Source organism: Ixodes scapularis, unplaced genomic scaffold (assembly GCF_016920785.2).
Source record: "Ixodes scapularis isolate PalLabHiFi unplaced genomic scaffold, ASM1692078v2 PGA_scaffold6__148_contigs__length_123643588, whole genome shotgun sequence".
In the NCBI taxonomy this organism is placed as follows: domain Eukaryota; kingdom Metazoa; phylum Arthropoda; class Arachnida; order Ixodida; family Ixodidae; genus Ixodes; species Ixodes scapularis.
Window position 1 is genome coordinate 13570805 of NW_024609881.1, and position 13862 is coordinate 13584666.

General features: G+C 48.3%; 1 protein-coding gene across 1 annotated transcript; it reads right to left on the minus strand.

Annotated features, from left to right (window-relative positions):
- Window positions 1-8219: 8219 nt before the first annotated feature.
- Window positions 8220-13332, minus strand: LOC8040986 (solute carrier family 22 member 7-like). The gene is made up of 2 exons (XM_040215823.1): window positions 12676-13332; window positions 8220-9281 (listed from the first exon to the last, which is right to left on the minus strand). The coding sequence occupies exons 1-2, from the start codon at window positions 13330-13332 to the stop codon at window positions 8220-8222; spliced, it is 1719 nt and encodes a 572-aa protein (XP_040071757.1).
- Between the last annotated feature and the right edge of the window lie 530 nt (window positions 13333-13862).

Here is a 13862-nt window from a genome sequence, read left to right on the forward strand (position 1 = left end):
AATAACTTTGGTCAAATGTGCCGGAGAACGAGGCCCGCGTCTCGAGAGGCATTGGAGGCAAATGGCGGCGCAGCATTAAAATGACTGGCCCTTGAACGCGAATGGCGGTGGAGCACCTGCTCGTGGCACGTGTCTTAGGCATTTCGACAACAATGCTTGACGCTACTTGTGACAAACGCATTTATCAAGGGGCTTTCGCAGGGACCCTGGATTGTTTCGCGCATCTGCATCCTACCGTCGTGTGATCGTGTACCACATATACTGCGTGATGCACGTTAAAGGCACTGAGCTAACAGTCGTACTGCCCGTTTTATAATCTACAACGGGTAACAATGCGCCCTACGAAACTCCTGCTCTGTAAAAAACTAATGACTAATTTTAAATGTCTATGCGCGTGTTCGCGTTCTTGTTGATGTTGTCTGTCTACATTTTCGATTATGCGGCTCTTGCTTATGATGAAACAGGCTATAGTTGCGAACTTCTGGGAAAAGATTACATAACTTGGAAAATGCCACGTGAACCCAAAACACACATATACAAAAAAAAAAGCATAGGCTCACTCAATAAAAAGAAATAAAATAATATAATTGATTACAATTGTGTTTTAAAAGCTTTGAGCCCACCATAAACTATAAAAGCGAGCTCCATGCTTTCAACGGTGTGCTTGTTCACTGAAAGAATAGTTGAGGGCAGCATGCTCGTGCTTGTATGTTCCGCTTCGCTCGCACGATAAAACAAAATACTTCACTAGAAATGTGTTTAGTGAAACAAAGCTTACCTTCTTCATATGCGCAATGCCTTCAGTTTCTACGTGATTACACACGTGTTTATCATTATTTGTTTTTTGTTTCCCACTGCGATTCAGTTAGTACTCTTTTGTGTGCTACATGAATTATTAGAGACCGAGGTAGCCCAGAAACATTCTCTGTCGCGGATTGTAAAAACAAAACCTATGCTACTTGCCACATGTGGCACAATCAATACAAAATATTCTAAACTTCGCATGAGACCGCTTGCGTGAGGAAACAGTGTTGTTTGTCAAGAAGAATTGCGATTGTGTAAAATCATGTGGGAAAAACTCGTTCAAAGCACGCGACCGTTGGCCTGCAGTGAATATTCCTAATCGACGCCGAGATGGTTAGTAGCTGTCAGCAGGTGAAGTTCTTCTCTGAGCCCTGAGTTAGAATGTTTCCTTCTTGCTGTTGTGAGCAATCAGGAGACGACTAACACCAGACCTGAGGGCAATAAAGCACTATGAACATTCAAACATAACTACCTCTGCAGTATATGTGTAAGAGCTTTAGCTTGCGATGCACCCTTAACTTTCGAAACGCTCAACGCTAGTGTAAAATGTAGCGCTGTTTGAGTCTTAATCAGCGTATCATGAGCGTGCTTACACTATATTTTATATAATGTCAAGCTCTACCCGTGTCGATTTTTTCATATTTGCGCACCACTACTTAAGCACATAAATCACCAAATTAAGACTGGTACATTGCTTAAACTCAAGGCAAAAGCTATCCACAAGAGGGGCGTATCCATGGGAGTGGCTTATGAGGTGTAACACCCCCCCCCCCCCCCGAAATTCAGCCGAGCCTGTAATATAAACATGCATTTTGACCCCCTTCCCACACTCCGCACCCCAAGTGGTAGAAAATCCCAGCCACCTCAGCCACCCCCCCCCCCCACTCCCCCCCCCCCCCCCCCGAAAGAAATTCCTGGCTACTCCACTGATCAAGAGGCCCAAAATTTTCGCCTGGCCGGTCATTGCACTTATCACTGAACTCGTATTAAAATTAATTTTGATAATCTATTGTAGCGAGTTCATTTTTAACCATGGCATTTTTTATTATGACTACACACCAGTCCTGCTTTGGGTTTGCCAAACTCGATGTCTAAAACTGAGTGTCATTTTTCGTGTTTTTCAGTATCGTGGTTTTGGACAAAATAAACTCCCAGCTACCTAAGTGAGATGTTTGACCGCCCAAGAAATACTTCATTTCTTTTGATTTTTAGATATTTAATTCCTCAAGTTAGAATTTGGAAACCGAAGTCTATCACATCATCGCGTTTTCATGGAAATCTACAAAGAGCCAAACACATGCACGACTGATGCCCGTCTTATAAATCTGGTCGCATTGAAATATGTGTGATTGGCCTCCGATATCCCCACGGGGTGCTAACGGCGCACAGGCGATTTTATATTTTCCAACGCGTCTTTTGTTTTGTTGTGTATGTGTCTCGCCATTTGGATCAGGACGATTTTCGCGTTTTCTTCTGACCATATTTGCTGAAGACGTGAGCTCGGAGCGTAGGCAACTGGCAGCCTAGCACGAGAACTGGCGCAGCCGTGCGCGTTCCAAAGAAAGCTCATGCAAAGAAAAGCAAGCGAAGGACCGGGGATGTCGAATACAGGATATAGAAAAACACCCCACAGTATCGAAGCGCCACCACACACGATTTCTCGCATTGATGTACAGGCCTGGAAGGCAATCCCACCGCCATGTGCTGGCTCAGAATCACACTAACCAAAGGAATTACAGTGGCCTACAGTGAGCGGTCTCTGTCGGTTGTTTCGGGGGCCGACGGGGGCGCTGCTGTAGACTCCTCTTGTCGCCTCCCGATTCAAAGAGAACAACCGCCATCTATCCACCGTCCTAAAGCGTCCTGAAGCGTCCCGGCTACGCCCGGCCGCGGTGTTTCCGTTTGGATTGGGTGGTAGCATTAAGCGAGTGACGGCACTTCGCGTGTGCTCGTCTGCCTGCCTTTGCCGTGAGGTCACTGCGATTACTTTTGTCTTGCGGTTTGGTTCTTCGACTCAGAACTGCAAGAATGCCCCATCGCCGGCGAACCTACTGTTCTGAGCCTGGATGTAGAACAGGATACGCAACCGTGAAGGACGTGCAAAAGGTGTATTTGTTCGGTGTACCCGAAGACGAGGAGTGTCGAAAGCTGTGGCATAAGAACTTACATCAAGCGGCCAAGACATTGGATGAGACCCTGTTCTGTGTGAATTACATTTCGATCGCAGTACGTAATTAAAGATTATGTGCACGTTATCAAGTGTTGAGAGGTACGCGTTCAACGTGGAAAATCAATGCTTCGGATGATGCGTTCCTACAATTCATCCAAATCTTCCCAGCTCTCTTACAAAAAAAAAAAAAAGAAATGAAAGCCGTTTACAACTCCCTGTAACGCGGAATTAGAGCGCAGCCCTTGAGGAGAAGGAGGGAAGGGTACTGAGGGTCACGTGTTCTCGGGGCGGAGGGGTCACGTGACCTCGGGGGGGGAGTAATGTGACCTTGGGGTCACATGACCTCGGGGAGGTCGTGACGTCGGGGGGTGTCACGTGACCGGGGGACACGTGACGTCGGGGGGGTCACGTGACCTGGGGAGGTGTCACGTGACCTTGGTGGTCACGTGACCCCCAAGGATTCCTCGGGTTCCTCCCGAAGGACCTGGGGGCTCCGAGGTCACGTGAGCCCCCAGGTCACGTGACCTCGGAGGGGGGTCACGTGACCTAAGGCAGGCGTCACGTGACCTGGGGGCTCACGTGGCCTTGGGGGTCACGTGACTCCCCTCCCCAAGGTCGCCGAAGGTTCCCGAGGTCCTCCCGAAGGAACCCGATGTCCTCCCGAGGTCCTCCCGAAGGAACCCCAGGTCTTCCCGAAGGAACCCGAGGTCCTCCTGGGGTCCTCCCGAGGGAACCCGAGGTCCTTCGAAGTCCTCCCGAAGGAACCCGAGGTCCTTCGGGAAAATGTACCCATAATGCACCGCGCGGTTACGCCGACGGCGACGGCGACGCCGACGCCGCTCAGGCCGGAAACGGGCTCCTAAGAGCAGCGCTCTAAAAACACAGACACACACACACACGCTGATACGCACGCGATCGCAGAAGCTCGCAGGAAAGCCTCAGGAGGAGTCGACGGGAACGCCGCCTGTTGATTTAGTCACGACCTGCCTCAGCAAGCGGGTGCTCTGAGCCCGCTACCCCATTCTAGGCGACTGTAATGGAATGATTGTGGGTAGAATTAAAGCTGTAGCTTTGCCTCTACTCCCAGTTCGAATGTGGGCAGCTAGTGTTTGCCTCACACCAATCAATTCCAATCAGGATTCGGATGTTTGAAGGACGGCTGTACGAAGCTATACCCCGTTTTCATCTGATGTACCGGAGAAGAGGCTAGAAGCGCGAGCTCATAGCGTTGGGAGCTACTCTTAATGCAAGAGAGCTTGTGGCGCCGAGATGTGCCTTAGAGCAAGGAACTCGCGCTTGTAGCCTTTCCTGTGGTACATCATAAGGTGAAAGATAGTATAGGAGGTATTCACTGGACGCCATATTTGTGGGTGCTGTTTACAGCGCATGCTCAGAACGAGCTCACATTAATAGCCTGCTAAGGCCGGCAACCTTGATGGTGCTAAATGCACGCTCCAAAAGGACTGCGGAAGCTCGCCGTCAGCAAGCGCTCGGCAGCAGCACACACGGATATGGCCGCCAGTGAATACTCCCTATAGAGTGCACGACACGAGAGCGCGCGCCATTAAAGCGCGCGTTACGAGAGCGCATGTCGTGCCTTGTTTTCTCGGATCGAACGCTTTACGCCATTTTATTGGGTAGTACGCAGACCTTTGGGAAGTCTAAAAATGCTATTTTCGTAAACTCATAATGAAGACCGCAGCTATCTCCTCCTCTCCTTGACAGACATCAGGATTCGCCAGGTGACCCTGGTGCTCGTCGGAGGTCTGCGCAACTGATATCATAAAAAATGGCACACTGAAGGCGACTCGGTGCTAGCCTAGTGCAATAACGTACGTAAAAGCTCAATCGTGTAATCGAGTTCTAACAAATGCTAAATTCTACAGAGAGAAAGAAGTTCGTTTTTATGGTACAATAATCAGTTGTTAACCTTGACGAGGGTCAGTGCACTGTCCCAACCTTGTGGCTCGACTGATGCAGCTTTTCTTGAAGCACCTCCATGTCCTCCGTCGTGTGCTCTCGCTCAATCTATCCAGGCAATAGGAATAACCATTGTGTTGCAAAAACGGATGATTTTTCTTAGATTTCATGATTGATAGCATTTCATCGTCCTGAACAGCACTTCGTTGGAAGATCCTACTTCGTCGTTAGGAACGGCCGCAGTTCCCAACTGCCCTTTTATATTCGCTTTTACACCCACGGTTGACGGTTGACCCAACCTTGGAAGATTTGCCCCCAATAACGATCGGTGTTCTTGGTGGACAGGTTGCCGTCCGTTACGTATGAACAAAGGCCGACCTACATGGAAGTTGAAACCTCTTTTACGGCATCTCTAGAATCGCGTCCCGGAAGTTCGCGCGTGCGTCATTAGAAAATTCGGGTTAAACCTTAACGTTTAACACGCTTTCCAATGAAGGAACACAAATGTTGTCCTTTCCAATGCTTCTATTTCCTTCGTTCAGATTTTGTGCGACGAAGAGGTCGTCTCCCCATTTTTGTCCAAAGTGATTTTCGAACCTGTAAAAAGCAGCAGCCCTTTGTTCGGAGATAAGCAGGAAGAGAAAAAGGGCTAGTGGTTCACGTTTCCATGAACTGCGATACGTTTTTCAGTGGCAAACTTTATCCGCACAAAACAGTTAATGTCGAGGCGAGCTGGTGATTGTTAATCATAATGTGGAAACACAAGAGCGAGGCGAGAAATTGGGATACTTTGAAGTCCCGAAGAAAAATTACAGAAAAAGACTCGTTTTTAGCTGGACCAAAAAGTATCACGAAATATGGCCTTGTTCCTTTTTGTTTTATTTTTCTGTGTGTCCGGTGAATGCAACGGATATGTCCGCAGAATTATTTGCTTTGATTGTACCACGTTTTGCCGTACAATTGTATCTTTGAGAGGTCCTACGGGTCCGCGTCCTCAACGAATAAAAACACGTAAAGATCCGAGAAAACCAGGCGTGCACAAGCACTCTCGGGAGGCGGGTTCTAGTGTCGAGGCTCTCTGCTGTCGTGCGCTCCCGTTTCGCGGCGCTTTCCTCTCGCGCCCTCCCGTCGGCGCTTTGGTGGCGCCCTTCCCTGAAGGACCTCTCATCTGCTCCTCTTCCTCAGCTTCTCAATGTAAAATCTCAATCTATTCGAACAACTAGAACAAAAGCTAACTCTCCGAAGTATCTGAGGATGAGTAGACGACCTCGCTTTGCACGTGCAGAACTTTTGGATGTTTGAACCGCGCGGGGGGCACGGGCCTGGATTGCGACGAAGTCGTCTAGTGCTCCTAGGCCATTACCGCGTCTTAATACTAGTATCGTTATGTGTCTACGCAGCAAAATAGGCAAATAAAATTACGTTGCAGGCACGTATCCACAAGTATAGGCGATTGACGGACATTGGCGTTATGGGAAAGCAAAGGAACGCTGTACCTACCGCGCCAATAACCTAGGCCGCCCGATTCATGATAAAGATTTTAATTTAAAAATGAAGACAAAAATGTGGTCTATAGTAACGTACTCAATTTATCGTTATAAAAGGGAAATAAAGTTTCGCACTATATATTTTTGAAAGATTAGGAATCTATAAGCGAATATGTCCGGTCTTCACAGGCGCTTACACGACCCTTATGGGGCATTCACACACGGGAGTAGTTGCTTCTTTTGCTTCTCGGGAGGCGCGTCCCTGGGTAACACCACACTCTTTCGGGCGGAGCCGCGCGACGAAGACATCCCAGGGGAAGCATTTGTTCGGTAGCAGTGGCGCGGTTATGTCTAGAAGGCAACGTACTACTTCCTGCTAAAACAAAGATGCTTCTTGAAAGGGTGAATGCAAAACAGAAAGGATCTAGAATAAAAAGCTGCTGCGTACTAACGCGCGCGCCCTTCGGGATCTCGGAGGCCATGGAGCAGCGGCCAATGGGAGCCCCATCGACGCGCGCCAGCCAATGGAACCGAAGGCGCCGGAAACCAGGAGCCGTTTTCGCGCTTCAAACTGATGACCTCAGCTTGCTCCGTGAGACAGTAAATGCTTTCGCATTAAAAACAGGTTGTATGAGTAGCAGCTTGAGGACGGCATTCGTGAATATCTAATACCCTATTCACAGGATGATAAAGGTGCCTTTAGCTAAGGAACATTTATTCTATGCGGTGAATCCTTCGCCCCTGGCGTGTACTCGCTACCAAAGACGGCGGACTGATTCGCCGATTGCAAAGGGACCTGTGTTAAATGTACCTTTATGCTGCCCGTTCGAATGGGGTATTAAACTCCTGTGGGTGCCTCAGACGACATTCGTAACAGCGCAAGCAAAAATGAATTTTGCCATCACGATGGCACCGTCGGAATCTTGCTAAGGAAAGTATTTAAGGTTGACTGGCACGTGAACGAAATACCGCATGTTGCAAAGAGATCCCGCGAAAGGCGGGTGGTGTTTGTGCAGCCCGAACTAATTCTCCTCCATCCCCCTGGAATGTCTACGTCACGCGGCTCAGCAGAAAAGCGTGATGTTGTGACACGGGAAAAATTGTGAATTGATTCACCGCATAGAATAAAGGTACCTTAGATAAAAGTATCTTTATCATCGTTTGAATGGAGTATTAGATATTCACGAATGCCGCCCTCAAGCCGCTCCTCATACAACTCGTTTCTGATTTTACATCCTTTGTGTTTTGCTTTCGCCCTTTCAAGAAGCATTATTGTTTTTGTAGGAAGCACTTCGTCGCCTTCTGGATATAACAGCGCTACTGCTGCAATCCCCTATCGCCATTTCATGTACGCATCCATTTTTATACCCTCGTCCATCGAGCACCGAGCCCTGTTGTGGAAAGTACGACCGCTAAATGCGTCCGATAACACAGACGCACATGTTGGCTCCCCGCCGTTCCTGTAACTGCTTAAGTCGAGCAGCGAGTCGCTTCGTGTCCACCAAACACTGACGTAACACACATCCGTCTTCGAAAATAATCCCCCGTGTGAATGCCCCTTTAAATGTATCATGCCCCGCACTGAGCTCGGAACGCCAGTCGCTGGTCTTCCTTTAATCCGTTCAGACAATGAAAAGGACGGTCTTTGTCGGGCTTCCATTTTCAGGCACTTTTAGTGGCGGAAAAAATCCTACGCCTCTTTGCCACTGAGTCAGTGCGACCAGTTGGACCGATACCGCTCCTCATTCATTTTGATTGAACTGGTTAAGGGAAGAGCAACGACTAGTTTTCTGAGCATATCCCGGCGTTCCAAACACCCCGGGGACTTGCTGGAGTGCCTATCGGTCAAGTTTTCGAGCGATGGGTTTTCTGGGAACTTGTCTGCTCTTCTTCTTCCGCTTCAGCGGCGAGTCGAATCTCCACTTGTCCTCTTGCCCAGCCTGTTGGCCCTTGTCGGTTTCACTCATCGCCAACGTCTCTGGCAACGAGAGGACCAGCAAACCTAATGTAAAGAACACGACCGCGTTGACGAGCATGGGAATCAACCTGTCCATCGGTGGACCCAGGAGTCGCAGGTCGCTAAAAAGCGACGCTGAGACGCTGCCTAGGCGCCCGAACAGGAAAGCGCCGCACACGCCAGCGCTGCGCACCGCTGTCGGATAGAGTTCGACGGTGAACACAAACATGGTTGTGAACGCCACTTCCACCAGGAAGGCGGTCGGGACCGCGACTTTCGCGAACGCCAGCTCCATCCCCAGAGCCACCAATGCCACCAGTGACGTCAGCAGCACCGACAGCCCCAGCATGTAGGCCGACATCGGCTTTCGGCGCCCGTAGCCCCTCAGGACAAAGTAGTTGACGGCCTGAATGAACATGTTGGCGATCCCGATCATTATGTAGAAGGAGACGGCACCGCCTCCGAAAGATTTGTATTGAGCTATGGTGTAGTAGCAGTTGAAGATGACCCACCAACCACCAAAAACGATGAGCGATTGGGAACGCAACCGGGGCGAGCTAACGATGTTGAAGATGGTGGGCCTGGTGGTGAACCCTTCACGCGAGACGGCGCTCTCCTTGACCCTAAAGTACGCTGAGCGTACCCTGTCCAGGTTCCGGAGTCCGTTCTTCCTAGCCGCCCAGAGGATAACCCGCTCGGCATCCTTGAACTTCCACGAAGTGATCAGCCAGCGCGGAGACTCATCCGTTTGGTGGTAGGTCAGCAGCAGCAGTAGGGTGGGTGATATCACAACAAGCTGCATTGCCGTCCAGTGCATCGAGCTCGTGCCTACAAGGCCGAGCACCACCGTACCGAGCACCAGGGGTATGCAGATGTTAAGCATGCAGAAGAGCATCCGGTGGTCTTTCGGAGTCACCTCGAAGAGCAGCACGGTGCTGATAGCCTGGGGGGATACGGGCACGGTGTCGGAAGCTCTTCAACGTTCCTGAGGTTCGGCACTTCGATGCTCTCAACATACCAATAGACTCTTCTAAAAATACGCAGCGCCTCTCATCGTATTTTCGACGTACTATGGCAATTCGATGTACGGAGCGTGAAAAAGAACAACTGAATAGAAAGATGGGTTCATGCTGGTTGACCATTTTGCGATTTCAAAACACAAAAACAAAAACGAGAAAAAACAAGACGATAACAAATTAGGGTACGTTTCAGCTTTTCGATCTGTTAGTGTTTTTATGTCTGTTTTAATCTCCCAGTGGTAAGCTAAAAAATTACGCTCCTTTCAGGACGTAAAAAACGCTCGAGCCGGCCCGAACGCACATCGGAAAGGTACGTTCGGGATTGACGCGCGATGCAATAAGGGAACGACGAGAGGCCTTGCGGGAGTTTTCGGGAAGCTACCTTCTGAGTCATCCTTGAACCCGTTCAGCCAGTGATAAGGACGAGCGTGTCACATGTCCCAGTGGTAAACATGACTTGCACTGCTGCGCGTGTACCTTGTGCACCGCAAAATTTAGCAAAACCGAATTTGCTTTTCTTGGCAAGAACAACAAGGAATGACTATTGGTATGGTTTGATGACATCAAGTGCGAGACATGAATACCATTCGAGCCTGCGCTACGGTTGCCTTCTCATGCCGCTTTACAGGTGAGAAAAATTAAAAAAAAAACCTTCACAATATTCATGTCCTAACGCTGAACACTAGTGAGAAGTAATCCTTGACGTTTTTAGTTTTAGTTAACTCGCATAGAACGTGTTGCGTCACTTGTTTGAATTATCTGTTTTTAAGAACTAACGGGCGAAGGCAAATTTTTTATTAAATCTGGACATGACAGGGAACAACTACAACAATTATTTGACCGAATATTTCGGTCGAATAATTGTGGTAGTTGTTCCCTGTCATGTCTGGATTCGTGCGTTCATTCTTGAAAACAGAAAATTCATACAATTGACGCTTTTGGCGTCTCCAAACCACCCTCAACTCTTCCATCGTCTTCCGAGGCACGTGCTCAGTGACGTATTTCCGGGTGGAGTGAGGACACGGAGAATCCCCTTTAGGTTCTTTTCCGGAGCCTCCAGTTCGCGCGTCGTTTGCTTGCGATTCACATGGTGACCTCGAAGGTTGGTCTGAGCGGTGTGGAGAGGGGGAGAAAGGAGGGAGGGGGGAGGAGGTGAAGAGCTTGCTTTTTCGGAAGGAAGTTCGACTGCCATAGTAGCAAGGGGAGGAATAGTCAAAGGAAGAGTCAAGAGGAATAGAAATCCTTAAGGGAGGAATAGTTTTTGTTTTTCACCTCAGGGCAAATTCCGTCACTAAAACTGAATATTGTACGGCTTTGTCGATGATATAAAGTTATTAATGCATTTACACATATTGAAAGGAGAATATTTATAATATATAGCATTTGATTGAGCACATTATGACACATCTTGCTACCTTATTACATTGCACCCATGTGTGCATCACGCCTTATTTTCCGTTGCCGCCACCACGCGGCTGCAAATAGCGCAATATTCCTGTTGTTTCCTTTGATATTGCGCTACGTAATTGAGATACAGTAAATTCTCATTAATTTAAACTCCAGGAAGCCACAAATTTTGTTTGATTTGACAGAAGTTTATTTAAATATTTTTCTAGCTACTATTATAATTTGACTTACGAATGGCTTCACATACAAAACAATTGATGATTTCCTCTACATAGGCCTACTGATCATGAGCAGGTATGCCAGACATAAAATAAGTGTGAAATGTTTGATATAAGTTTATTTATCTCTCAAATATGTTGTTCATAGTGGGTTATTTAGACAACGCATGACAACTGAAAACGAAATTTTGGTTTGTTCATCCGGCCAACAAGTTGTATAGTTTGGAGTATTAAAGAGATACTGAACCAAGGAATTTAGTGTCCATAATATGTAGCGCACCTTCTTTTCACGAGCCGGCAGCCACCGGTGTGCGCGAGCACACGCAACAGAAATGACGTCAAAGATTTCCATTCGATGTTAAGATGACAGTGAAATGTACGGGCTTCGGGTCAAAGGGGAATAGCGTCAAGTCTTTTATCTACACAGTGGGGTCTGGCGTGAAATGTAAGCGATTAATTGGTCCAACAAGCGCGTAGCTTTCGCTTGTGGAAATAAAAAGCCTGTCTCTATTCTCCTTTGGCCCGAAGCCCATGCCTTTCACTGTCCTTTTCAGCGCGAATGAAGGTCTTTGACGTCATTTTCGCTGTGTGTTCTCGCGCAGACCGGCGGCTGCTGGCGCGTGGAAAGAACGTGCGCCACTGATTATGGACACTGAATTCTTTGGTTCAGTATCCCTTTAAGCAAAGGACACATGACCGATGAACATAGGCACCGAGTGGCAGTTTTTAGTGCAACTTGCGCTTCCACCGTAACGTGAAACTATTCCGTGCTGCCGGGTCACAACGACCGCGCAAGTTGCCATGTGAATTTCTGCCTGGTGCTCTTTTTCTTAGCTCGTGGGTGTCCTCCTTGAGCCCCGTTGAGTGCGCTTCTTACTGAGCACCTGTGTACTGTGAAGAAAAAAAACATCCCCGCACATACGCGTTGTGCACGTTGTCCCTCTGCAGTGCAGCCGTGCTCGGAAATAAGACCACTCAGCGGTGTCGCGGGAATAAAAAGTATGAATTAAACGAAAACAACGTTCCAATTAAGCGCTCATGAATGCATTAAAAACAACGGGACAACCCAAATTTTAGAATTTGTTTGAGTTAACCGGATGTACGACATAGCCTAGTCTGAATTATCGCGAGACTAGGGTATTTTAAAAAATGAGGTGGTTTTTCCGCCTCATTTTTGCAAGATAAACGTTGTAAAAAAGTAAAAACTGCAAACTCTTACCAAGTCAATACTATTGCATAGCCCCTTAAACGGAACGACAATTTGTTTAAACAAAACAAGTCACGAATTTTTCGGAAGCGCATTTTAATAATAGTTTTGGGGGACGGTGGCATAAGAAACCCATCTGTCATTCTTCTACAACCAGAAACCTTGTGTTTATATAGGAATATGTAGCGAAGACATATTAGTTAGATGGTGTTGCGTGGTGTGTACGACGCTCTGGCATAGCGTAACTTTCAGTACGTTCTCTTCTTCCTTTTCTGTATAAATTTAGTTGCCATTCAGCGCTTGCGTGTCGTGCATGTTTCTTTTCTTTGTCCTTGTCATCAAATTCAAACGATATAAGCCAAAATACCGGGAAGCAATATATCTTTGTCTTTTTGTGCGCTGTACTGTTCAGCTGCCTTGATCGATTGAAATAAAAATGTTATAATATTATTTTCTAAGAACGGAACCGCGCACCCCGTCACCAACCTGAAACGTGGTGATTGATGCAGACGTGAGAAGCTGCAGCACCGCAAATTCGAGCAGTGTCTTCACCAGAGACGTGACCACGCCGGACAAGACCAGGCCGAACAGCGTTAGGCCGAGGACTGCCCTGCGCCCGTACTTGTCGGCTGCTGAGCCCATCATTGGCAGGAGCACCGATCCGCCGAGTGAGTACACGAACCGGAGCGCCCGGAGCAGCCACTTTCTGTCGCAGACGAGGCTGAAATCCCTCACGATAGTGGCGCCAACCTCGCTGTCGTAGTCCCAGCGGTCGCAGCTGACCTCGGTCTTGTTGTCCGCGGGCGTTGGCATGGGCGGTTCGTAGCGGCTGCAGCTGCTGAATCGTCCGTCCACGTCCATGGGGATGCTCGTGTTCTTCCACTCGTCCGCGGACAAGCCGGCGTACTCGTCGGGGGGCTTGCACCAATGGGCCACAGGACGCGACATGAGGTGGAGCGTCTGGCTGTGGACTACATTCATAAAGAACGAGACGATAGAGCAGAGCAGCACCATCCTCTGGAACTGGCCATAGCCGTAGACGTGGATTTCCTCTTCATTGGAAGGAACGTTTAGCGTCGCGCTGCGGATTTTGGCCAACCCGGTGTTTGGCTTGGCCAGCTTGTTGGCCTTCAGGCTCGCCATTCTTTTGGAAGGGGAACTTCCCCGGCTTTAACGCTACCTTCTATTTCACCAAGTATTCGTAGAATGCAGCCGATGGAACGGGGGTCGTCGAGACAGTCTGGACGCGAAGAACGAGCCCTCGCGTGAGCTCGTGCAAACCTCCCTGCGTTTTCATTCATCGGCGACGATGATAGTGAGCTTCAAGTATCAGGTACACATTCTGTTTGCGGTCTTTTTTCATTAATTTAAATGCCTTTAGTGGATAATAATTAGAGCATAAAAAACACACCAGCAGTGACCGCAAAACGGTTTGAAGTCCCAATATTTGTAATGTTCTTGAGCCACAAAACTTGAGCCACAAAAACACTTTAAAAAAAAAACCTAACCCACACACACACAAAAAAAAAAAAGCTTATGCGTAGGTTGACGACGATTTAGCCATCATGGGACCGTTTGTTCGAAACACTTACCGCGGCTAAAGTTAGCTGCAGTACCTATGAGGGGGATTTTGAAATTACGTGACTGGCTCGTAAGAATGCGGGAAAACATGG

Bases quoted from the DNA above. Each gene is read 5' to 3' on its own strand.
- LOC8040986 (XM_040215823.1), bottom strand. From the start codon at position 13,332: ATGGCGAGCCTGAAGGCCAACAAGCTGGCCAAGCCAAACACCGGGTTG. The intron at 9,282-12,675 runs GTTGGTGACGGG...GTATCCCCCCAG, and splicing joins CATCAATCACCACGTTTCAG to GCTATCAGCACCGTGCTGCT.